Source organism: Bos indicus, chromosome 6 (assembly GCF_029378745.1).
Source record: "Bos indicus isolate NIAB-ARS_2022 breed Sahiwal x Tharparkar chromosome 6, NIAB-ARS_B.indTharparkar_mat_pri_1.0, whole genome shotgun sequence".
NCBI lineage: Eukaryota > Metazoa > Chordata > Mammalia > Artiodactyla > Bovidae > Bos > Bos indicus.
Window position 1 is genome coordinate 13938041 of NC_091765.1, and position 27338 is coordinate 13965378.

At 43.4% G+C, this 27338-nt stretch overlaps 1 protein-coding gene across 10 annotated transcripts in view; it reads right to left on the minus strand.

Moving 5' to 3' along the window:
• Window positions 1–27338, minus strand: part of ALPK1 (alpha kinase 1) — a 123935-nt gene that overhangs the window by 18729 nt on the left and 77868 nt on the right. For 9 of the 10 annotated variants that reach the window (XR_011567064.1, XM_070791061.1, XM_070791055.1 and 6 more), the window contains 3 exons: window positions 9272–9470; window positions 3542–3601; window positions 925–1011 (listed from right to left, as the gene is read on the minus strand). Coding sequence is in view for 9 of the 10 variants with exons in the window: in XM_070791061.1 (XP_070647162.1) it covers window positions 925–1011; window positions 3542–3601; window positions 9272–9470 (346 nt within the window). In the remaining variant the exon portion in view is untranslated. The remainder of the gene's footprint in view (window positions 1–924; window positions 1012–3541; window positions 3602–9271; window positions 9471–27338) is intronic. The other variant, XM_070791060.1, reaches the window with a different exon arrangement.

Below are 27338 nucleotides of genomic sequence, written 5' to 3' on the forward strand. Positions count from 1 at the left end.
CGGCTAGTATCTGTGCTCTTGTGTCAGAAAATACTTTTAAAAACTAATACAGAAAGATGATTTTGCATTTTGTAAGAAAATTTACAACTAGCCTAGATTGACAGCAATGAGCAGATAGCAACCTGCTAGAAATACAACAATCTGCTTTTCTGGTTGGTTTAATACATATAATTTTTCCCTTTCACAGGGAAACAGTAAGAAATATTACATATCACATGTGTACATATGAACTATATTAATATATAAGTGATTATCTCCATTATTTTCAAGGTAACAATTACCATCTTCTGTTTAAAATTTTCAAATACATTAGTTTGCATTTTAAAATACAATTAAGGTCCTCTAAGCTTTGCTAGTAAAACTCAGAAATACCCTCTGGGGAACAAATGGGTAAGTTATCAGGGTGTGTGTGTGCACTCGGTCATATCTGACTCTTTGCAGCCCCATGGACTGTATGTGGCCTGCCAGGTTCTTCTGTCCATGGAATTTTCCAGGCAAGAATACTGGAGTGGGTTGACATTCCCTACTCCAGGGATCCTCCTGACCCAGAGACTGAACTCGTGTCTTTTGTATCTCCTGCATTGGCAGGTGGATTCTTTACCACTAGCGCCATCTGGAAAGCCCAGCATAGGTTTAGAATAAGAGTATCACTTATCACGTGGAGTCCTGCTGAACTGACAGCCAGATGCCAGAAACAGTACCAAGAAAAGTCACAATATAGAAACGCAAGTTTCTTTAACAAAACTCAACAGAAAACTTTTGTTTTGTTAATGCTCATAATATTCCTGGCATCTTAAGTGTCAGTCTCTTTTTGATGAGGAAACTAAGGGAAGTGAAACAATATCAACCAGATCCAATGAGAAAAGCCCACAGTGAAATCTCTTAGCCAGACTTGGTAAATGAGACTTGAGAGGATGACTGTACCCAACTTCTGCAGAATTTGCCCTCTTATCTGTATGCAGACTGACTGCACCAGGACCTTGTCGCTTTCATTTCTGTATAGCCAGGTACCTACAATAAAAGAGAGGGGGAAAGAAAAACATTTTTGACCTTGAATTATTAAAGAAAAAGCCTGGTGAAATAAAACTATGTTCATGGAAGCCTTCATGAACACATGTGACATAGATTTGGTAAACAGTTTCTTCTCTGTATGTAGAATAAGGTCTAAACTCCTTGCTATAACCTACAAGGCTTCACAGGAATTGACTCCTGCCTGGTCCCCACCTCTCCCGATAACCAACTGGGCTCTGCTTGTGTTCCTTATGCTATGCTATGCTAAGTCACTTCAGTCGTGTCAGACTCTGTGAGGCCCCATAGACGGCAGCCCACCAGCCTCCCCCGTCCCTGGGATTCTCCAGGCAAGAACACTGGAGTGGGTTGCCATTTCCTTCTCCAATGCATGAAAGTGAAAAGTCAAAGTGAAGTCGCTCAGTCGTGTCTGACTCTTCGCAACCCCATGGACTGCAGCACACCAGGCTCCTCCGTCCATGGGATTTTCCAGGCAAGAGTACTGGAGTGGGTTGCCACAGGAAAGTGAAAAGTGAAAGTGAAGTCGCTCAGCTGAGTCCGACTCTTCGAAACCCCATGGACTGCAGCCCACCAGGCTCCCCCGTCCCTGGGATTCTCCAGGCAAGAACACTGGAGTGGGTTGCCATTTCCTTCTCCAATGCAGGAAAGTGAAAAGTGAAAGTGAAGTCGCTCAGTCGTGTCCGACTCTTAGGGACTCCATGGACTGCAGCCCACCAGGCTCCTCCGTCCATGGGATTTTCCAAGCAAGAGTACTGGAGTGGGGTGCCATTGCCTTCTCCTTATAATAGCAGCCAACTCTTGCTAGTGGTAAAGAATCCGCTTGTCAGTACAGGAGATGCAAGAGATGTGGGTTCGATCCCTGGACCGGGAAGATCCCCTGGAGTAGGAAAAGGCTACCTGCTCCAGTATGCTTGCCTAGAAAGTTTCACGGACAGAGGAGCCTGGTGAGCTACAGTCCACAGGGTCATGAACAGTCAGACATGACTGAACACCTGCATGCATGCACGCACACACACACTTACTTGCTTCATGGTATCTGCACTTGTCATTCCCACTACTTGGGATTCTGCTCCCTCCTCCTTCTACTCCAGGGCTCATCCTCAGTGGTCTTGCCTCCAAGGCTTCCCAGGTTAATTAACTAGTGTCACTTCCACTGTCTTGTGGTTCCTGAGAGGAGGGCGGGATCCATTCCATTCACCCAAAATTGGTTTGGATGTTGAAACTGATGATCCCACACATGCACCGGGAGGATATGAAAAGATTTAGTGCTTACATAATGAGCCTTTCTGAGGAGGGCAGGGAAGGCACCTAAGCTGGTCTGTTTGACTTAAGTGAAGGGAGTGGTGGATGGCTTCTCTTTTTATTTTGATTAGGGTGTGGGGCTGGGGTAAAGGTTCCCACAAGCTAGGCCAAGGTTTACTGATAAATGAGCTTTAAAAAAAACTCAGCCTGTCCAGATGTGGGGCACAAGGGCAAGAAGCTGGGACCTGATAACTGCCAGTGGCCAAACATCAAAAATAGTCAGGCTCTTTATCATAATCACTCACTATTCTCTACCACATTGACCCCCTTACTTTCTCCCTGGCTTTTAATCTATATGTGTGTGTGTTGGGGAGTGCAGAAGATGGGAAATAATGCATATTGTAGGTTAGTGATGGTGGCCACAGAAAAGAAGTATTATCGTCAATATTTTTATTTCCAATTGGCTTCCCACTGGAAATGTCTACAAGTTTCAAGGAGTTTGGGACCTTATATCCAAGTATATTGAGCTTAAAAGTCAACTAGGGCACTTCCCTAGCTTCAGTGGTTAAGACACCGCACTTCCACGCAGGGGGCATGAGTTCAATCCCTGGTCCAGGAACTAAGATCCCACATGCCATGCATGGCACAGCCAAAAAATAGGAATAAAAAAAGTTGACTGGGAATTGTGTTCAACTTGCTGGGAAACTTGTTGAATGCCTAGAAATTCAGACAAGATATCTGAGGCTTAAATTACTTGTTACTCAACTATTAGGACTTCCTTCCTTTCATGTATGTTAAAATATTCTAAGAAATCCATTTCAAAATAAGTTTTTATTACATTTTCTCTATAGCCAAATACAGTTTATTTTTCAGATCACTGAAATACATAAAGCTGTAAGTGTATTCTCCTGAACTTACAGGCTCAATTTCCATTCACAATTCTTTACAAAGCTTCAGCTGAGCCTTTTCTGAAGCCCAGGGAGTTACCTACTTCCACAACTAACGCTGATTAGGTAACACCCTCCACAATAGAGCAGGGCAATATTAGAAGACTTGGTTGTTTTGTTTTCCTTTTTAATAAGAGAAAATGGAAACACAGAGAAGTAAACTGCTCAACCAAAGCCACTTCTTTCACTGGGGCAGAGCCAGTTCCAGGGATTTCGGGAATATTCAGTGCACAGTAACTACGAGGTCATTGAGTTGTTTCTGAACTGGAATTCTGGTAGGGACAGTGCGTGACGGTTATGGTGACGATATGACAGCACCTTACCCGTTGCTCCATTGTTGCTTATTAGACTGCTCAGGATATACTCTGCTTTTAAAAGTTTCCCTGAAAAGAAGCAACCAAATGCCACATAATTAGTTCTGAACACGTGCTTTAAATACTACTGCTGTTCATGCTCTAAGGTAAACACATTATAACAGGGAAACATCATATTTTAAAATTTAAAATCAGTAACTACATCACACACAAAAGTAAAAAAGAAGATGCAGTTTTCAGGAACTGGTAAGATGGGAAGTTATGTAGTAACTGAAACTGCAATTAGATTCCCAAGTATATACACATGTGTATATGTGTACACACGTGTTCATTTATATGAATAAATAATCCGTTCATACAGAGTAAGGCTTGAGAAGTACAGGCAAATCTTTCTCAGAGGCTGCATCTCCTTCTTGTGCAAACTCTGCCAGGACTCTACTCCAAAAGTAGAGTTGAGTTGCCTGTGAAGTGAATAAGACTATTTACAGAATTATTAGGGCTTCCCTGGTGGCTCAATTGGTAAAGAATCCGCCAGCAATGCGGGAGACGGCCTGCAATGTAGGAGACCGAGGTTCAATCACTGGGTCAGGAAGATCCCCTGGAGAAGGAGACAAAAAACCCACTCCAGTATTCTTGCCTGGGAAACCCCATGGACAGAGGAGCCTGGTGTGCTACAGTCCATGGAGTTGCAAAGAGTTGGACACAGCTTAGTGACTAGACCATAACAGAATTATCAGGAGGGAATTTTTTAGGGGGTTGGTAGAGAAGAAGTTCTTTGTAAACTTTTCACTGACTTCATCAACACCACGTAGGTGGGGCCTAACCTATGAATTCATAAGCCCAATCTAATTCATAGGCCTAACCTATGAATGTAAGTAGGAATCTCAATCATTTATCCTTTTGTCCATTTCTGCTTCCAGGTCCCTCGAAGCCCTACATGGTCTGGCCCCTGGGACTTCTTTGACCTCATCTCTACCATTCTTTCCCTCATCCTCACTCTTAGTTTGGTGATAGTGGCTTCCCGACTATTCCTTGAACCTGTGAGGCTTGTTCCCACGTCAGGGTCTTTATATTTACTTATTTTAGTTTGGAATGCTTTTATCTCAGATATCTACAAGGCTTGCTCCCTTCTCCTTCAGGTCTTTGCTCAGATGTCACTTCGCTGTCTCATAAGGCCTTCCCTGACCACCCTATTTCAAAGTGCACACACAGCCATATGCCTGATTGTGGCAGTGTGTTCCAGAGGCGGTCACAACAATCTCTTCCGACCCACATGTTCTTTTGCAATGTGACCCTGCCACTCCTCCAACAAGAAGTGGAATCTAGAATTTATTTTCCTTCCCCTGAGCCTGAACTGGCCCTGTGACCTACTGTGGACAAAAGACGTGGCAGAAGTGACACTGTGTATCTTTCTGGTCGGGACATTAAGAGACACCTCTGGAGTGTGGATGTTTCTCTGGAGCATAGGTTTGTACTTGATCTGAGAGGCCCCAGAAATTTCAGTACTGAATTAGTTTTCTCTTAATTACTTGCTGGGGTAATTGTGGGTAAATTCAGACTCAACATAGACACCTGGCACAGATTTGCTGCTCTTTCTTTTTGGATGGATATATACATACATTCAGTTCAGTTCAGTCGCTCAGTCATGTCCGACTCTTTGCGACCCCATGAATCTAAGCACGCCAGGCCTCCCTGTCCATCACCAACTCCCGGAGTTCACCCAGACTCACGTCCATCGAGTCGATGATGCCATCCAGCCATCTCATCCTCTGGCATCCCCTTCTCCTCCTGCCCCCAATCCCTCCCAGCGTCAGAGTCTTTTCCAATGAGTCAGCTCTTCGCATGAGGTGGCCAAAGTACTGGAGTTTCAGCTTCAGCATCATTCCTTCCAAAGAAATCCCAGGGCTGATCTCCTTCAGAATGGACTGGTTGGATCTCCTTGCAGTCCAAGGGACTCTCAACAGTCTTCTCCAACACCACAGTTCAAAAGCATCAATTCTTCGGCGCTCAGCCTTCTTCACAGTCCAACTCTCACATCTATACATGACCACAGGAAAAACCATAGCCTTGACTAGACAGACCTTTGTTGGCAAAGTAATGTCTCTGCTTTTGAATATGCTATCTAGGTTGGTCATAACTTTCCTTCCAAGGAGTAAGCGTCTTTTAATTTCATGGCTGCAGTCACCATCTGCAGTGATTTTGGAGCCCCCAAAAATAAAGTCTGACACTGTTTCCCCATCTATTTCCCATGAAGTGATGGGACCAGACGCCATGATCTTAGTTTTCTGAATGTTGAGCTTTAAGCCAACTTTTTCACTCTCCACTTTCACTTTCATCAAGAGGCTTTTTAGTTCCTCTTCACTTTTTGCCATACTCCATGGCAAATAGAAGGGGAAAAGGCAGAAGTAGTGACAGATTTCCTCTTCTCGGGCTCCAAATTTACTGTGGACAGGGACTGCAGCCATGAAATCAGAAGACAATTGCTTCTTGGCAGGAAAGCAATGACAACCTAGTCAGTGTGTTGAAAAGCAGAGACTTCACTCTGCTGACAAAGGTCCATATAGTCAAGGCTGTGGTCTTCCCAGTGGTTGGGTACGGTTGTGAGAGCTGGACATAAAGAAGGCAGAGCACCAAAGAATTGATGCCCTTGAACGACAGTGCTGGAGAAGACTCCTGAAATCCCTTGGACAGCAAGGAGATCAAACTTGTCAATCTTAAGGGAGATCAACCTTAAATATTCACTGGAAGGACTGATGCTAAAGCTGAAGTTTCAGTATTTTGATCATCTGATACAAACAGACAACTCATTGGAAAAGTCTCTGATGCTGGGAAAGATTGAGGGCAGAAGGAGAAGAGGGCATCAGAGGATGAGATGGCTGGATGGCATCACCAAGGCAATGAACATGAAGTTGGGCAAGCTCCGGGAGATGGTGAGGGACAGGGAGGCCTGGAGTGCTGCAGTCTATGGGGTCGCAGAGTCAGGAACGACTGGGTGACTGAACAACAACAACAAAATATATATATATATATATTTGGCTTCCATCTCAGAGCTTGGGCAGAGAGCAGGCTTCCCTCCCCCACTTCTCTGGTTGGGTTGATAGAGCTGTTCAGTCCCATTTCATAGCTGTGCAAACTTTTAAGAATTCCAGCTTTATGCAAATATTTCACCCCACGAAGCCCAACGCCCTGTCCCTGCTCAGGAATTAAAGCGGCAATCCCTTCCCTTAGAGTGTATCCAAGTGTAAATCCCTTTGGCTATAGTGTCAGGAGCAGTAATCTACTATTCTGACTTTGAACATCTATCTTTCGTGCATTTAAGAACATTGAGTTTACTATATTTATGTAATGGGAGAAGATTCCGAGTTCTCCATGTTGATGGAACTGTAAGTCTGAATCTTTATCTCTAATTGTGGCTTGAAAGGTTTTGTCTAATTTCAGGCAAGAGTGAGCTGAGCAGGCCCAGGGCATCCTCTCTTGCCTCTGAAATCTCATGATGTTGAATACTCAGACCTTTGGAATGCGTTTTGAGTGGATACCAGGAAGGCTCGGTCAAAGGGCAAAACAGGAAGACTGTGCTGTCCCCTCGTATTCTTTTCGTTCCTTTTCCTTACCCTTATGGTATCACACACACTTCTGCTCCATCAGGTTTCCCAAATGCTGGGGATTGAGATGCCCTTCCCCTCTATCTTCTCTGCTTTCCAGGACACCACCCTGCTCTAAGCCCCCTTTCTCTCTGGGAAACCCAGCGTAGGTAGAGGCTCAAGAGATGTTTGGGGGCAGATGTTCACAAGTAAGCACCTAATCCTGAGACTGAATTTGTCTTCTTGTGGCACTTCTGGTAGTATCTTTGAGGAAATGATAACTCCAACTGTTGGAGAATAAGATCTAGGACTTTTACCTTAGACATATGATATGTGGGCAGAGAAGTGTACTGTTCATGATGGTAGCAAGGCTTAACCCATCATCAGGAGAAAAACTCTATACTACCTTGGTTAGAGATGTGAGAGACAACCAACCAACCAACCAAATAAGTGAAAAGATTATTTGCTCGTGTAAAGCAAAGCTATCAACACGCCAGCCTACCGACTTGACCTTGATTAACACGTCACACTACAGCAAATCCATGTATTATACAACATGCCCTCTGTTCCAAGTTCTATTTAGTGAGAACAAACATTAGGACACTGCCTGCCCACACCCAGCCCTCATTTTTCGGTGCCACCGCCCCCTCATCGGAGAACATTCTGCTGACACATCATTCCTTCTGATGCTGTCAGGAGGAACATTAGTGGTTAGGTTTCTCTCATACCTTAAAGATGATAAACCCCAAACATTATAAAAATGTCCCCAATTATGGACATTTGAAGTAAGACTTTTTTTCCCCAAGTTCAACTCTGTTGATGTAGTTACTTTAGAAAACTATATAATAAGCTGCTGTTAAGTCACTTCAGTGTCCGACTCTGTGCGACCCCATAGATGGCAGCCCACCAGGCTCCCCCGTCCCTGGGATTCTCCAGGCAAGAACACTGGAGTGGGTTGCCATTTCCTTCTCCAATGCATGAAAGTGAAAAGTCAAAGTGAAGTTGCTCAGTCATGTCCGACTCTTAGCGACCCCATGGACTGCAGCCCATCAGGGTCCTCCATCCATGGGATTTTCCAGGCAAGAGCACTGGAGTGGGGTGCCATTGCCTTCTCCGCTATATAATAAGACCCGGGTACAATTTACACACAGCTGCAAGAACTTGAGAGTGAATGAGCTTGGGCTTTTTGAAAAGTTAGCCTCCACAAGCCCATTTCTCTGTCCTTTTATCTCTGCCCCTCTCTGTATTCAGCAACTGTCTCATTCAGTATAGTCAGTACAGTTCCTTTTCAAAGGAAATGAAGTAGTTAAAAGATATTTTTAACCTCTTCAAGTACAGAGTTATTAAAACAATAGCAATAGCTAAACCCAGTTTTTAAAATGAGCCAGTTCTGTTTCTGGGAGAGGCCACTGGCATTCTACTTTTGTCCTTTACTCTTTCACTCTTGGAAATGAGTACAGCAGGCTACACGTTTCTAAACCTTATGGTTATCAGTAATTTAAATAATTCAAGAATTCTATGGAAGTGAACTTTGCTGTAACACAGAGCAGGCCCCTGCCCCCACCAGCGCTCCTCTACATTACAGCCTCAGTTAGAATGTCAGCCTCATTTTTCATTTCATTCAAAGTGACAGAAGGAAAAAAAAAAGATACTTTAAGGCCTAATCAGGTACTGTACCGGTGCTCCTAGTGATGGAAAAAAAAATCTCAAATTACTTCAGTGGGTTTGTCAGCTCTATTGTTAGCATAGTCAAGTGGCCCTACAGAAAGGAGACAGCAGAGCTAAGAGAAAATAGTAGAATTCTAATCTGCTTTTTAAAGGCTCTTGGTCAGAAGTACAGCAATTCAGATACCCCTGTTTGAAAGCAGCGGGACAGATTTGTTAGACGACAAAAGCTCCAATTAGTATTTTCCACCCCCTTTCACAATTTTCTCTATTGCTTTTGGCTCTGAAACCCTTTATGCCAGGGCCTTTGTGCTGGCAAGAGGCGGGTGGAAGGGCGCCGCGGCAGGCCGGCAGGCGGGAGCGCGGGAGGCTGCAAAGGGAGGCCCGCGGGCCGCGGTTCCCGTCGGCCCCGTGGAAGTCAAGGAGCCCCGAGTGCAGACGAGCCCGGACGGGACGACTCCGGGACAAGGGGGGCCCGCCGGAGGAAGCCTACCTGCATGCATCGAGATTCGGGCCTGGCGGATGACCACCTGCGGGGCGATGGGCGTCGCGGGCTGCAGCCTGTGCAGCGCTTTGGCGACCTGCAGCAGCTGGCCCGAGACGTCGAGCCCGTACAGGAGACGGTCGCTCAGGAACACGATGGCGGCGGCCGTGGCGCAGTCCCGGGCGAGGATGGAGGCTTTCAGGGACGCCTGGGGGAACATCCACCAGACACCATCAACAGAACCGAAAGAGCGCCCGGCAGAAAAGAGAGCAGCCTTGGGACCAGGCTAGTCTTCTAGGTATTGTGATCAAAAGAACAACAAAACCTAGAGCTAGGAGAGCTAGGAGGCTGCTGCTGCTGCTAAGTCGCTTCAGTCGTGTCCGACTCTGTGCGACCCCAGAGACGGCAGCCCACCAGGCTCCCCCGTCTAGGAGGAGACTGAACCAAAAGACAGTCATCATCGTCGTCGTCATCCCAATTCATTTGTGGGATTAAATATTTTTTATTCTATTTTCCCTATTACATTTCTAAAGTTATACAGGTGATAAAATGCATATATCCCATTATTAAAAGTCCAAACAATACCCAGTCAAAATTAAATGTGCCCCTTTGTTTCCTGATTCCCTACCTTATTTTCTCCCTGACTCCCACCAATTGCATTCTTGTTCTTCCTGATAATGGTTTCACAGAGATCTTTCCAGAAATTCCTCTACCCTTTTATGTATATTTAGACATTAATTGATTCCTTGTGGTGCCTTTCCTCCTCCCTTTCTCCTTTTCTCTCTTTTTCTTTCTTCTCTCCCTTTCTTTTCCTTCCTTTCCTTCCTAAATGAAATTACACTAGACATAGTGTTGTGTTACTTGGTTTTTTCAGTCACCATAACATCTAGCATAGCTTTCCACATCAGTTCATAACACCCTGCTTCATTTATTGCCTACATTTTAATTAATAAGAAATACAGAATTCTAGGTAATATTTTATATTTATATGATCATGTTTAGTTAATGAATAAAATAAGAAAAGAAGCAGACATGAAAGTATAACAAAGAGTGAGAAATAGAGATATAAATGAGGCAAACTTTTATGGAAAAACACCATATTTAGGGCTTTTAAGGTATTATACTGTGAGTGAAAGTTGCTAAGTCGTGTCCAACTCTTTGCAACCCCATGGACCATACAGTACATGGAATTCTCCAGGCCAGAATACTGGAGTGGGTAGCCTTTTCCTTCTCCAGGGGATCTTCCCAACCCAGGGATCCGACCCAGGTCTCCCTCACTGCAGGCAGATTCTTTACCAGCTGAGCCACAGGGGAAGCCCAAGAATACTGGAGTGGGGAGCCTATCCCTTCTCCAGCGGACCTTCAGCCAGATTCCTTACCAACTGAGCTATCACGGAAGCCTAAGGTATTACACTAAAGACATTATTACACTAAAGACATTAAAAGTCATACAGCTGATAACATAAATGAATTTACCACCCATTTGCTAAACCAAGTAGAATGTTTTCTGGGCTTCTCAGTTCACATATGAAGCCTGCTGCTGCTGCTGCTGCTAAGTCGCTTCAGTCATGTCTGACTCTGTGCGACCCCATAGATGGCAGCCCACCCGGTTCCCCCATCCCTGGGATTCTCCAGGCAAGAACGCTGGAGTGGGTTGCCATTTCCTTCTCCAATGCATGAAAGTGAAAAGTCAAAGTGAAGTCGCTTAGTCGTGTCCGACTCCTAGCTACCCCATGGACTGCAGCCCACCAGGCCCCTCTGTCCATGGGATTTTCCAGGCAAGAGTACTGGAGTGGGGTGCCATTGCCTTCTCCGCATATGAAGCCTAGAAAGCATTATAAGCATTGTCCATTTTCCTACCACAATCTTCTTATACAAACACTGCTTTCTTCATCACATAAGTACTAACATTTATTGGGTAAAACTAGGTACCAGGCACAGTGCTAAGAGCTTTATATGTATTAATTTAATCATCACCAAAAATCCTAAGAGGCAGATTCTATTTACTTAATTGTCAAAATCAGTATTTTAATCATCCAATTGAATTATTCCTCCCATTCTGACTCCTAAAATCCTACTGGGTTGACCAAAAAAGTTCGTTTGGATTTCTCCAGAACATCTTATGAAAAACCCAAATGAATGTATTGGCCAACTCAATATTTCTTTTCATTTATACCTTGCTACCAAGAACCACCACAATAATCCTTCTCTTTTCAAACGAATGAATTCTTGTTAAGGCTTTTAACCTATTACTGTGTTTTTTAAGTTTAAAAAGTGATAATGTGCTCTTGTATTTGTCCTTTTGTTCTTAGTTGATCACTATTGAAATTGTGATATTAATAGTAATACCAATTGTTAGGGGGAATATCTCTTCTCTCCTTTTGATGGTTCCTTCCACATGCAGGGAGCTCAGTTACTGTAGCACTCCTGGCCTCTTTCTACTTATTCTGCCCCAGGAGAGGTGGACGATTTTGATTGGTAAACTTGGGAAGAAACTGGGCATGCATTGCTTAGCTCCTCAGTTTTTTCTTTTGGGATCAGAGTGTCTAAAGGAAACAGGGATTCTTCTTCTCTGCTCTTCTATGTCATGCCTTATCTAGAAAACCACCCCTTATGGGGTGTTCTGCTTGGCTCAGTAATTTCTGTGACTGAATAGGGAAGTCAACATAATTCTGGGGTTCATCTAGCAGAACCCCTTGCCCTAAAACCTAGCTGTATCTTCCAAGTTAGCCTTTGTCAGAATTAAAGGTAATATTTAATCTCTTGTCTCCCTAACTCTTTTGTTTTATTTCTTAGTTTGCTCTAGGAGGGTAAGAGAGGTGTTATTTATTGGATCTGTGTAAAGACCCCAATGTCAATCATTACCTAACACACCACATGTGCTGTGTGCTAAGTCACTTCAGTCGTGTCCGAAACCTTTGTGAGTCTTTGCGTCCAAGGGATTCTCCAGGCAAGAATACTAGAGTGCCCTCATCCAGGGGATCTTTCCCACCCAGGGATCGAACCTGCATCTCTTTAGGTCTCCTGCATAGGCAGGTGGGTTGTTTATCATGAGTGCCATTTGGGAAGTCCACCTAACACACCATAGCCCCCTCTAAAGGAAACTGCTCTGCTCACAGCTCCTGCCTTTGAAGCAGCAACGTTTTTTGTTGACCTTGATCCCCTCTCCCCATCTTACCACCAGCTGAAGGCTAACCTAAGAGTACCTACCTCATACCTAGCCCATGACTCTGTGGTCTGAATTGAAAAATGAATTTATCAGTCTAAACTAAGAAACACAGAATTTTCCAGTTGCTGCAGGATAGGAAGAAGCAGAGAGTAGAGTTTAGCTAAGCTACATTTATGTATAACACCCGCGTGAAGTCCAAGAATGTGACTGTGAATCCAGATCCACATTTTCACCAATGCTGTTATTAGAGTTACAGGCTTCCTTTACCATCCCATGTGTATGTTCATAATGATGTACACCCTATTCTAAGAATTTCCTTGTGTGAGCCTCTGTTTAACTCAACCCAAAATGCCTAACTAAAACTGAAATGCTCAAAACTTCTACTGAGGATTGTCAAGTAAACCATTAATCTGAAAACACAAGTTTTAAAATGAGAACAAGCCAGTCATCTGACATTTGTAAAATGTAAATTTAAAGATAGAAAAGGAAATTGCTGACTTTATGTATGCCCAGCTCTGTTTAACACGGAGTCTCTGATCAAGAGTCCTCTCTACGGTAGGTGCACAACACGGCCCTCTGGTTTGCGACCTCAGCTGCTGTCTGCAGAACGTGCGGCGTCCGCCGCTGCCAGGCTCTCTTAAACCGTTCTTTGAAACAGCGACTCGATTCCTGTCACCCTGCTCATGACCCTGTGGAGGGTACTCAGCAAGCCACAGTGAGCCCCTTCTCTTTGAGGTGCATGCCTGACGTTTAGTTCTGCTCTTCATTCTCATAGGGGTCTCACTTCAGTTTTCTGGGTAAGAGTACCTATGTGGGATGCAATGTTTAGAGGCAGGTCTGTTCTCCAGGGAAGGCAATGGCACCCCACTCCAGTACTCTCGCCTGGAAAATCCCATGGATGGAGGAGCCTCGTGGGCTGCAGTCCATGGGGTCGCTAGGAGTCAGACACGACTGATCGACTTCACTTTGACTTTTCACTTTCATGCACTGGAGAAGGAAATGGCAACCCACTCCAGTGTTCTTGCCTGGAGAATCCCAGGGATGGGGGAGCCTGGTGGGCTGCTGTCTATGGGGTCGCACAGAGTCAGACACGACTGAAGTGACTTAGCAGCAGCAGCTGTTCTCCAGGGCTGATTCTCTTCCTTTTCCTCCTTGACAATAATGGTTTCCATCTTTGTAGTACCATATAGTTTATGAAAAACGTTCACACACATGATTTCATTTATATTTATAGTAACTACAAAATCTAAGTAAGCTAAGGAAACGGAGACTGAGAGGTCGACTTTCCAAAGTTACAAAGTCAAAAGGGTCAGGGTCAGGCAGGAAGGAACTCAAGTCTCTATCATTTTTTTTTCTTTCCTTTTCTGTTGTGGTAAAAAGCACAGAACATAAAATTTACCATCTTACCTTTTTTAAGTATGGCATTCAGTAGTGTTAAGTGTATTCATATTGTTGTAAATTAGATCTTCAGAACTTTTTTATCTTGCAAATATGAAACTCAATACACATTAAATAAACCCTTTCTCCCTTCTCCCTAGCCCCTTGGTAACCTCCGTTTTACTTTCTGTTTCTATGAATTTGACTCTTCTAAGGTATGTCATACTAGTGAATCAAACAGATTTTGTCTAGTGAAAGACTAGTGAATCATACAGATTTTGGCTTACTTGACTTAGCATAAAGTCTTTAAGGTTCATCCGTGTTGTAGCATGTGACAAAATTTCCTTCCTTTAAAATGTTGTATAGAATATTACACAATATACCAGTTTTTGTTTATCCATTCATCTGTCAGTGGACATTTGAGTTGCCTCCACCGCTTGAGTATTGTCAATAGTACTGCTATGAACATGGGTGTGCAAATACCTCTTTGAGGCCCTGCTTTCAATTCTTTCAGAAACTGGGGTAGCTGGATTAAGTGGTAGTTATATTTTTAATTTTCTGAGGAGCCGCCATACTGTTTTCCATGGCGGTTACACCACTTTACAATACCACCAACAGGGAACAGAGCTTCAGTTTCTTGACAACCTCGCTGATCCTTGAGGAACTCAAGTCTCTTGAGGGCCAGTCTTTCTTCTGCTTTCCCCCTGTGTCTGATCAAGGTGGTTCTGGGCAGGGCCTAATCCGCACAGGAATCTGGGCATAGGAATCTGGGTCTTTGGAGCTAGGGCTGAACTCATCACTTACTGAGTTCAAACAGTGGTTCTTAGGACGCTGTATCCTATATTATGATAAAAATATTTCTAAGAAAAAAAGAAAAACAGGGGCAAATAAAAACAAATCCCAATTGAAAACAGTGTTCTTGTTATGTATTTTAAAATAAGAGAAAGAAAACTTTCCAGGTCATCTCTGACCTTTAATTTCAGTATTTTAAAACTCTCTAGTGAAAGCTGGTATGTACCATGAGACCAAATGATAATTTGGTTATTAACTGGAGGTTATTCCAACTGGGCATTCCTTACACAGCTGAAAGGATGCTCTGTGAGTCTAATGAGGTGGTCTTCCCAAGTTGAGGGGATGGAGCTTCTAAGAGTCTGTGGAAGATAAGGTGGCCAGAGTTCACAGAGCAAAGTACCAAAAGCAGAGAGCTGCACAAAGAAAGAAATCCAGAGATCTGCAGAAGGTCCCCTTGAATCTTCAGCAGAATACTGATCAGCTCATCCCCACCCAATGCTGGGGAAAGAACCACTTGACTGGAACAGAGGAAACAATCCCCAAGCCTCATGTAGTTTGTGTTTCTGCCAGCCAGAGTAGGAAATCATGTCGTTCACAGGGCATGGGGTAGGATGTTCAGAAGTGTAATGCTTCAGTAGTGAGACAAAATTAACTTCAGAGAAAGTGGCTCTTGGCCCACTCTGAAAGTTTAGAAGCAAGCTTGAAATGGATCAAACTATTTACTAACTGGACTGAGTTCCAGGAAAAAGTTCAAGAATATTTACAGGCACACAAAGAATCTGCCATATTATAAGGTAAAATTTATAATGCCTAGAATCCAGTCAAAAATTAGCAGGCACGAAAGAAGCCTATACTAAAGAGGAAAAGAAATAAATAGAAGTTGAACCCCAAATGACACTTAAAACTGTATTTCTTAAGTTCAAGAAGGTACAGTAAAAATTAGGTGGAGTTGGAGAAGGAAAGGGCAACCCACTCCAGTGTTCTTGCCTGGAGAATCCCAGGGACGGGGGAGCCTGGTGGGCTGCCGTCTATGGGGTCACATAGAGTCGGACACGACTGAAGTGACTTAGCAGCAGCAGCAGTAGCAGGGACATCAGAGATATAAAAACTATGCAAATCCACTTCTAGGGATAAAAAATGTCTGAGATGAAACCGTAAGTATCTGGATTGTGTCCAGGGTCTTCCGTTCGTTTGCCATGGCAAGTTACTTAACCTCTCTGAGTCTCAGTTTCCTCATCTGTGACATGTGGATAATATTGATTTTTGGTGCTGTTTGAGAATTAGAAGAAACGTGGGTCAAATGTTCAGCACAGAGCCTGGCACATTATGGGTGCTAAATAAATGAAGGGGAACAAAATAGGGAAGAGAACTTAGTTCCTGTGCTCCCATTCCCCTGTATGCCAAAATAGCGACAAGCGAAGATAGACTCCTAAAAGAAATGTCAGTGGAATTTTCAATAGAGCAAAAAGGAAGTAACAGATCATTCCTATACCATCTCTAAGGTTTATCTCAGAAAATGGTGGAGCCTCTCATTTAATTTCTTTCTTCTCTTTGCCCTGTCTAAGGAATGATGTTACTAGAAACTGAGAAAAGAAAAGAAAAAGGAAAATGAGCAGGCTCCATGGCAGTTGGTGAAGGAAAGCTGGTGCTTGAAAGGCAGCTTTCTCAGCATGCACGTGCGAGCTGCTTTTGGCTGTGGCCAATGGAGGAATCCCTCCCGAGCACCTGTAAAGGATGCTGCAAACACCCTATTCTGCATCCCGCGTGAACACACCATATATTTGAGCAGAGAACATTGCCTCATCTATTTTTCCCCCTTCTACTCTTAATAGTTTGGAGCACAAAAGCCTGAGAGAGGGTGACCTGCCAGACAAAGGCCCTTTGAGTTCCTTGGAAAAGTAGACTTGGAGGAGGATGGAAGGAATCCAAGTGGCCCTATTATTTCCACTTGCACTAATTAGACATTTTTCTGTCAGCTATTGAGCACTGCTGAGAGGCCAAACTCTCTGAATTCATTTCTAAAGTGTTTACAGAAGTTTGCATCTGTTTGTGTCTCTTCAGGAGGAAAATAAGCACTTCAATAGCATTGTGGAAAATCTAAACGAAGCATCCTATTCTGGAGGGCCTGGCGTCCCCACAGCTGCATAATTTAACTCCGCTCAGGGCCCGAACCTCTCGCATCTCTCTCCAAAACCTAACGACGCAAAATGCAGAGAAAGTCAACTCCGGAGAATCTTTTCTTTCTTGTCATTGTCTTTCCTCTCCCTCCTTTGAAACGGCGGCCTGCTGTGCGTCACATACAGATTTGGGTGGGTATCACGCTTGCAGTCCGCTCTCGTGTTTCTACCAGCACTCTGAGAAATTAATACCCACTTTCATTTGCTGCCAAGTGAGGGGATAGTAAATTCCTCCGCAGCAGAGCGAATACATCACCATCCTGGGAATCTCCCCCAAGTGTCTGCCCGGGGAGCACTCTGACTTCAGAAGGGGAGGAATGAAAGGAGCCCCGGGTGTGTGGTAGGGAAAGACGCTGAAGAGAAAGTTTCCCTACACAGCAAACTGTGCCTGGGTTATGCACAATTAGATTAACATGAAAGAGAGTCCCTTTCCCTCCCCCACTCCCCAAAAAAGAAAGAAAAAGAAAACAACACAAAAACCCTAACCCACTGACTACGTGGCAGTGCCTTTGAAATGCATATTGGTCTACATGGTATTTGATTCAGGGTTCTTTTTGTTTGGGTTTTTAGGCCCGCGACTGACCTGCCATCCCAGAGGACTCAAAAATAAAATCTTTTAAGATGCTGTCACAGTAACAGAATTTTAGTGATAGAACCAATATAGCATAACTCAAGATTTTTTTAAAAAAGGAATTCTATTCCTTTATCTTTGCTCAGAGGCTGGCTTAAGAGAAAGCTTGTCCACATAGTCACTAAATTCTGTTTTTCTTGTTGAGTGGACCTGTTTAAATGAAAATATATGGACACAGATAAGGCAGTGTGTATGCTGGATTTCTAAAGATAGGCTTACAAATGTGCACACACACATACCCTACATTTTTTTACATCTGTTTTCAGGATGGGAAATATGGGGTTCTAATTGAGTTTGTGGTACAAAGGGAACTTCATGGCGAGGAAGCTGAGTCAGGTGGTAAAGGAATTAAACTCCACAATGAGATTTCAATACACAGATGATTGAAAAAATGCTAAAGAGCCTGCTCTAAGGGCTTTTGCTGAACAGCAGCAAGGAAAAGTGTGTGCTGTTTTCATAGTTCCTTGCATTAACGCTAGCCCCTCCCAATGCTGAGCACCAAGTTTGGGTCCCAGCTATGGGTTCAAAGCCGTGATGTGTTCACAGCAATGACAATGGCAGCTGTTCTCAAGGGGGGCTGGGTGAGGGGACTCAGAACCAAAGCCATCTGGCATTGCAATTGGCAGGCGCAGTGTAAAGGGAAATTATTGCTGCATGGCAAATTGGGAGATAGGAAAAGGCAGCGGAAAGGGAGAGGGGGAAATGTCCTGAGGTGAGGAATTAGCAGAATAAACAAATGAAAAGTGATTGACGCCTACATAGTTATGTGTCAACAATAAAGCAGAGTAAGAGTCAACCGATCCAACTGGACTCCTCAAGGTCAAGGGAAGACCAAGCCCAAATGCTCCACGTTTGTCCACCCACTGAACCGTGAGGAGGAGGAGGAGGGGAGAGAACCTGAACTTTCCTACAGTTTATGCTCAGGGCTTATTAATATTTCATCAATCTTTCCTTCATTCTACCAGTGGAACACGCAGATTCAAGCACTTTCAGAAAATAGTTATTGATATAACCTTTTTCTTGATCCCAATACCTGAAGATAATATTTTGGATTATCTATCCCTGCTTTCTTACCCTCCCTCTCACACATCTACTGTGAATGGAACTGGGTTGTCTGTTGAAAGAAAAAGCAATATCAAAATAGATCCACCAGGATCCTGGTGAAGCTCATGGCTTCACCTGGTGAAGTCCCATGGACCTGAGACCTGCACCTGTCTTCTGGATTCCAGGTTGCTATGGCCACAATGACTCTCGTCATCATTCTTGGTGATTTCAGCATCCATATTGATCATTTACCCAGCGCAGATGATTTACCCTGTCTCTCTTGCCTCCTTATCTCCAGTGAGCTTGCTGTACACTCAACTTTAGTCACTCTCATGGCCAGAATTTGCCATTTGATTTTCTGATTTATCTGCTATTCTCCCAGCTTTCTTCCTGGATAGCCCAACTTCAGTGATTCTGCAACACTTTGGGGATATTCACACTGTCTGCTAACCCTACTGTTTTATTTGTTTGTTTGGCTATGCCATCAGTCCCTCATGTCCTCACTTGCCTGTTTAAATTCCACGGTGCATCAACATAACAGCCTTTTAATAAGCATTCTTGACTCCTCTGCCACTTTCTACTTCCGCCATATTTGTCTGGCAATTCTAACCATGTTTACTGTTAAGGGAAAATGTTGGCCTCATGTTAGAATAACCTAACTCATTGGAAAAGACTCTGATGCTGGGAGGAATTGGGGGCAGGAGGAGAAGGGGACGACAGAGGATGAGATAGCTGGATGGCATCACCGACTCGATGAACATGAGTTTGAGTGAACTCCGGGAGTTGGTGATGGACAGGGAGGCCTGGCGTGCTGCAATTCATGGGGTCACAAAGAGTCGGACACGACTAAGCAACTGAACTGAACTGAACTGAAGGAGGCTTTTAAAAAATCTAGATGCCCAGATGGCACCCTTGGCCTGTTAAATCAGAATCTCTGGACGTGTGCCCAGGCATCAGTTTTGCCTTACAATGCCCAGGTGATACCAACGATCCCCACGTGATTCCAATGCTTCCAGCTTTGAAACCACCTGTCCCTGACCTTTAGCCTCTTTCCTCACCCTTCACTCCTTCCTCCCTGATGGGAATGTAGTGAGTTTCCTGATGGGAGTGGCATAGCAGGCTCAGACCTTCTTCTTTCCTCCCTGTTCTACGAAAAGGGAAGGGGCCTGGCAGCAGCTAAGATGCGTGAAGAATTTTTCAACTACTTGCCCAAAAACCTAAAGCTACGTTCTCCTGTTTTAGAATAATAAAGGTTGCTCTTTTACATCTGTCTTTCCGTAGGTTCTGAACACAGGAGAAGATGAATGTTATTTATTGTCACTTAGTACTTTCAAATTCTATCTAATTCTCTGCCTAACCTGGGCTTCTACCCAAGCAGATGAATGTGGCTGGAGAAAAACACACAACTGTAACACTTTAAACTTATGACCATAACCTGAAGCTTGCCCTCAGCACCTTTTACACCTTTGCTCTCCTCTAAAACTGCCACAGCCCCTTTATCCTCCTCTACTCAACTGATGACCTGGCTTCTGAATTCACTAGGATAATAGTCAGTGAGGTGAGAGCTTCCTTATTCTCTTTCCCAAATCTGCCAACCCTCTTATAACTCATGTGTCCTCCCTACTCCTACTGGCATGTTTAAGACCAGTTGCCACTCTATACTCAAATCTATCCCGCCTGCTTTACTCTAGGACATGATGCCTGTAAACACTTCCTTTCACTTCTGCATCATTCATTTCCTCATCTCTGCTGGATCATTCTCATCAGCACACAAACATTGTATCTTCCACCTTAAAAAGTCCTTCCTTAACCATATATCTCTTAGTCCTTTCAGGATGATGTAACAATAATGTCATAAACTGGGTATTTTATAAGCAATAGAAGCTTATTTCTCATAGTCCTGGGGATTGGGAAGTCCAGGATTAAGGAATCAGCAGATCTGATGTTGGGTGAGGGCCTTCTTCCTGGTTTACAGGTGGCATCTTTTCTCTGTGTCTCTCTGGAACCTCTTTTTAAGGGCAGTAATCCCATTCATGAGGACTCTGTCCTCAAGGCCTAATCACTTCGCCAAAGCACCTCCTCCAAAGCCATCACCTTGAAGGGTAGGATTTCAACCTATGAATGTGGGAGGTGAGGGTACATACAAATGGCCAGTCCCCAGCATTCTCCTTCTAGCCCCTGTCCCATTTCTCTGTCCCTCCTTACAGTCCATCTCAAAAGAGTTGTCTAAACTCACTGTCATGCTTTCTCACCTCCCACTTTTTCTTAAATCTATAGCTTTCATCCCCAACACTCCACTGAACCCATTCTTTTAAAGGTTGCGAACAACCTCCAAATCCAATGATCATTTATTAATCCTCATCTTATTCAAACTCCTAGAAGCATTTGGCTGTGACGATCAATCCCTCCTTTTTTATTCATGTGACTTCTGGCATTTCACACTCTCCTGGATTTCTTTCTCCTTCATTGACTGCTCACTCTACTTTGCTGGCACATCCTTTTCCAGCCTCTGAATGTTGACGGCCCAAGGAGTCAGTCCTAAGACTGCTTCCGTTCTTTACCACACACTCATTTAGACGGCCCCTGGCCTCAAATATGACTCGTGTTGATAACTCCAAACTAAAATACTGTCTTACTGTTAAGCAATTATCCTCCAATTAAAAATAAATAAATTTAAGTTAAAAAAGAAAAAAAAAAAAACTCTTCTGAGTCTCTTTCCTGCAGTGCTGTGAGGTATACAAAATTGCTTACACAATAAATAGCCTGATGTGGATGTCAGTTACATATCTCAAACCTAATATGTTTAAAACAGAACACTTTAATTTCTCTTCTGTACTTGCTTCTTCATTTCATTAATGACAACTCATTCATTCATTTGCTGAGGACAAAACTTTAGAGTTTTCACTCTGTTGGTGGCTCTTCTTCTCTCATCCTCTACATTGAATCCATCTGCAAATGATATTGGCTACACATTTAAAAAAAATTTATTAAAAAAAAATGGCATATAGGGCTTCCCTGGTGGCTCAGTGGTTAAGAATCTGCCTGTCAGTGCAGGGGACACAGGTTTGATCCCTGGTGGGAAGATCCCACATGCTGCGGAGCAACTAAGCCACAACTATTGCACCTGTGCTCTGGAGCCTGGGAACCGCAACTACTGAAGCCCGTGAACCCTAGAGCCCACGCTCAGCAACACGAGAAGCCACCACGATGAGAATCTTGCATGCCGTAACTACAAAGGAACCCCCATCTGCAGCAGAGAAAGTCCAGCACAGGCAAAAAATAAGTTAATTAATTAAAAAGTTAGAGCATGATTGCTTTTCAATGTTGTGTTAGTTTCTGCTGACACAACATGAATCAACTATAAATATATATATACATCCCTTCCCTCTTGAGCCTTTCTCCCACCCCCTCATCGCACTCCTCTAGGTCATCACAGAGTACTGAGCTGAACTATACAGCTCAGCTATACAGTCGGTTCCCACCTTTAAAATATGCACAAGCTCTGACCACTCTTCACTTCCTCTAGAGCAACCACTTTAATTCAAGCCATTATTATAAATTTGCCTCCCCTTATCCTGCTGTTCTTTGTCTGGGTGCTCTTTCTAAAAAGTCTCTTGCTTTATCAGCATGTGTGTCTCCTCAAACAACTCATTTCCAAGTGTTAAACAAGAGGCCACTCTCGGGCCCTGGAAGGGGTCCCCCTTCCTGCAACAATGCTGAAGCTGAAGCTCCAGTACTTTGGCCACCTGATGCGAAGAGCTGACTCATTTGAAAAGACCCTGATGCTGAGAAAGATTGAAGGCAAGAGGAAAAGGGGACAACAGAGGATGAGATGGTTGGATGGCATCACTGACTCGATGGATATAAGTTTGAGCAAGCTCTAAGAGTTGGGGAAGGACAGGGAAGCCTGGCATGCTGCAGTCCATGTGATTGCAAAGAGCCGGACATGACTCAGCAACTGAACAACAGGAACTGTTCTAAGCATTCCATGTTATACATTCACTGAATCCTCTAAACAACCTATAAAGTAGGTAGTTACACCATTGTAGAGGTAGAAAATGGGAGCCAAGTGTTTAGGTAAGGTGCCCAAGATGACAAAGCTAAGGAGGCAGCACTAGGATTCCAACCCAAGTTCAGTTCAGTTCAGTTCAGTCGCTCAGTCGTGTCCGACTCTTTGCGACCCCGTGAATTGCAGCACGCCTGCCTCCCTGTCCATCACCAACTCCCAGAGTTCACTCAGACTCATGTCCATCGAGTCAGTGATGCCATCCAGCCATCTCATCCTCTGATGTCCCCTTCTCCTCCTGCCCCCAATCCCTCCCAGCATCAGAGTCTTTTTCAATGAGTCAACTTTTCGCATGAGGTGGCCAAAGTATTGGAGTTTCAGCCTCACCATCAGTCCTTCCAATGAACACCCAGGACTGACCTCCTTTAGAATGGACTGGTTGGATCTCCTTGCAGTCCAGGGGACTCTCAGGAGTCTTCTCCAACACCACAGTTCAAAAGCATCAATTCTTCGGTGCTCAGCTTTCTTCACAGTCCAACTCTCACATCCATACATGACCACTGGAAAAACCATAGCTTTGACTAAATGGACCTTTGTGGGCAAAGTAATGTCTCTGCTTTTCAATATGCTGTCTAGGGTTGGTCATAACGTTCCTTCCAAGGAGTAAGTGGCTTTTAATTTCATGGCTGCAATCCCCATCTGCAGTGATTTTGGAGCTCCCCCCCCCCCCAAATAAAGTCTGACACTGTTTTCACTGTTTCCCCATCTATTTCCCATGAAGTGATGGGACCAGATGCCATGATCTTCATTTTCTGATGTTGAGCTTTGAGCCAACTTTTTCACTCTCCTCTTTCACTTTCATCAAGACGCTTTTTAGTTCCTCTTCGCTTTCTGCCATAAGGGTGGTGTCATCTGCATATCTGAGGTTATTGATATTTCTCCCGGAAATCTTGATTCCAGCTTGTGCTTCTTCCAGCCCAGTGTTTCTCATGATGTACTCTGGATATAAGTTAAATAAGCAGGGTGACAATATATAGCATTGACATACTCCTTTTCCTCTTTGGAACCAGTCTGTTGTTCCATGTCCGGTTCTAACTGTTGCTTCCTGACCTGCATACAGATTTCTCAAGAGGCAGGTCAGGTGGTCTGGTATTGTAATCTCTTTTAGAATTTTCCACAGTTTGTTGTGATCCACACAGTCAAAGGTTTTGGCATAGTCAATAAAGCAGAACTAGATCTTTTTCTGGAACCCTCTTGCTTTTTTGATGATCCAGCAGATGTTGGCAATTTGATCTCTGGTTCCTATGCCTTTTCTAAAACCAACTTGAACATCTGGAAGTTCATGCTTCACGTATTGCTGAAACCTGGCTTGGAGAATTTTGAGCATTACTTTACTAGCATGTGAGATGACTGCAATTGTGTGGTAGTTTGAGCATTCTTTGGCATTGCCTTTCTTTGGGATTGGAATGAAAACTGACCTTTTCCAGTCGTGTGGCCACTGCTGAGTTTTCCAAACTTGCTGGCATATTGAGTGCAGCACTGTCACAGCATCATCTTTCAGGATTTGAAATAGCTCAACTGGAATTCCATCACCTCTACTAGCCTTGTTCATAGTGATGCTTTCTAAGCCCCACTTGACTTCACATTCCAGAATGTCTGGCTCTAGGTGAGTGATCACACCATCGTGATTATCTGGGTCATGAAGATCTTTTTTGTACAGTTCTTCTGTGTATTCTTGCCGCCTCTTCTTAGTATCTTCTGCTTCTGTTAGGTCCATACCATTTCTGTCCTTTATTGAGCCCATCTTTGCAAATAATGTTCCCTTAGTATCTCTAATTTTCTTGAAGAGATCTCTAGTCTTTACCATTCTGTTGTTTTTCTCTATTTCTTTGCATTGATCCCTGAGGAAGGCTTTCTTATCTCTCCTTGCTATTCTTTGGAACTTTGCATTCAGATGGGAATATCTTTCCTTTTCTCCTTTGCTTTTTGCTTTTCTTCTTTTCACAGCTATTTGTAAGGCCTCCTCAGACAGCCATTTTGCTTTTTTGCACTTCTTTTCCATGGGGATGGTCTTGACCCCTGTCTCCTGTACAATGTCATGAACCTCCGTCCATAGTTCATCAGGTACTCTATCTATCAGATCTAGTCCCTTAAATCTACTTCTCACTTCCACTGTATAATCATAAGGGATTTGATTTAGGTCATACCTGAATGGTCTAGTGGTTTTCCCTACTTTCTTCAATTTCAGTCTGAATTTGGCAATAAGGAGTTCATGATCTGAGCCACAGTCACCTCCCGGTCTTGTTTTTGCTGACTGTATAGAGCTTCTCCATCTTTGGCTGCAAAGAATATAATCAATCTGATTTAGTTGTTGACCATCTGGTGATGTCCGTGTGTAGAGTCTTCTCTTGTGTTGTTGGAAGAGGGTGTTTGTTATGACCAGTGCATTTTCTTGGCAAAACTTTATTAGTCTTTGCCCTGCTTCATTCCGTATTCCAAGGCCAAATTTGCCTGTTACTTCAGGTGTTTCTTGACTTCCTACTTTTGCATTCCAGTCCCCTATAATGAAAAGGACATCTTTTTTGGGTGTTAGTTCTAAAAGGTCTTGTAGGTCTTCATAGAACCGTTCAACTTCAGCTTCTTCAGAGTTACTGGTTGGGGCATAGGCTTGGATCACCGTGATATTGAATGGTTTGCCTTGGAAACGAACAGAGATCATTCTGTCGTTTTTGAGATTGCATCCAATACTGCATTTCAGACTCTTTTGTTGACCATGATGGCTACTCCATTTCTTCTAAGGGATTCCTGCTCTCGGTAGTAGATATAATGGTCATCTGAGTTAAATTCACCCATTCCAGTCCATTTTAGTTCCCTGATTCCTAGAATGTCAACGTTCACTCTTGCCATCTCCTGTTTGACCACTTCTAATTTGCCTTGATTCATGGACCTAACATTCCAGGTTCCTGTACAATATTGCTCTTTACAGTATCGGACCTTGCTTCTGTCACCAGTCACATCCACAACTGGGTATTGTTCTTGCTTTGGCTCCATCCCTTCATTCTTTCTGGAGTTATTTCTCCACTGATCTCCTGTAGCATATTGGGCACCTACTGACCTGGGGAGTTCCTCTTTCAGTGTCCTATCATTTTGCCTTTTCATAATGTTCACGGGGTTCTCAAGACAAGAATACTGAAGTGGTTTGCCATACCCTTCTCCAGTGGACCACATTCTGTCAGACCTCTCCCCCCAGGTAGTCCAGCCCAAGTCAGGCTCCTTAATCCCTATCTCTATGACCTTAATTTCATCAAGACTGTCATTGTCATTGTTATCAAAACCACATTCTAGAATAGTGGCAGATGCAGAGTAAAAAAAGAACTGTTTGGACCTCATTGTCCCTAGGACTTTTCATTTGTTCTTAAAGTAATAATTATCATTGAAAGGTTTGAGAGCTTAATTGTGCCTGTTGCAATTTTAAGAGCTATGCACGATTAGAGAAACAAATAGACTGATTTGTCACTTTAGAACCTTATTATCCAAGAGAATCACATTTATATAAGCAAAGCAGAAATAAATTTTTTAACAGTAAGGGTTAGCCTTGCTACAATAAAACCTCATTAAAAAAATCTCACTACTAGGAAGTTATTCTCAAAGTATGAATGGTTATTCACTAAGTCAGAATCTCTGGATAGTAGACCTTGTGAAAAAAAATTTTAGAAGCTAAACTTTTCCTCATTCTTTCTCTCCCTCCCCAGCTAATGCACATTCCCACACAGATACACAGATGCACAGGTAATCCTGATTCAGTCTGTCCCTTGAGCAGTATTTAGAATCTCAACCATAAGTCACTAAAATCATAAGCAAGTCTAAGTTATGTGCATTTTAAGCACATTAAGCAAAGATTTGGCCTTACACAAAGGATGACGAGAAGCTGCTGTAGTCCTGTGTTCAAATCATAAAATGTGAGACTTACTGAGAGAGAACGTTAGAGGTCTGACTCCTATGCCCCTTTAACATTCTACTTGACAAAGACTCCAGAGGCGCAGAGGTTTCAATTTCATATACAGCGCCAGTGGGAATAAGTCATGCCTAACATGATAGAAGGTTTTCAGTAACCATGAAAGAAACATACATTGTTTTCAGTATTTACACAGTGAAGAAATATAAAAAGTTCCAGAACTGGGTTGGTAATACTTTTAAAATGTGATGGATTGTACATACGTATGGAAAAAGAGTCCGTTTGAGACTACTCTCAGGAGGAAGAGAGTCAGATCAGTTACTAGGGGGAGATACTGTGGGAAAGTGAAAAATACAGGGCTTGGATTGAGCTGAGGCAGTATTTGCTTTGGATCTCATTGTCCAAACTAAGTAAGCTACTTAATTTTTTAAATTTCATTCTGTTGTGTATAGAATAGGGATAGTAAAACCACAGAGATTACTGAGAAAATTAAAAAAATATATATGTAAAGTGCCTTGCACTTAGTAACTGATACTCAATGAGTAACATTATTTTGAGAGTGGACTGATGGTAGGTATGTGGAATCAGTCCCTCATATCTCAAAATATAATGAAAATTTAAAAAGTTTCCACCAAAGTTTACCAATGAGAAAGAAAGAAAGCTTTACTATAACATTTTAAAAAGTAGGTAGGCCCTAGCCCCTTCCTTTGCCTGTGTGTCAAATGGTGACTCATGACAAACTGCACAGAGGAATTCCTCATCTTGGAGGGGCTGATGATGAGGATGCACCCACTGAACTGTTTTCAGTTTATTATATTGCAGCTGCTGCTGCTGCTAAGTCGCTTCAGTCGTGTCCGACTCTATGCAACCCCAGAGACGGCAGCCCACCAGGATCCCCCGTCCCTGCGATTCTCCAGGCAAGAAC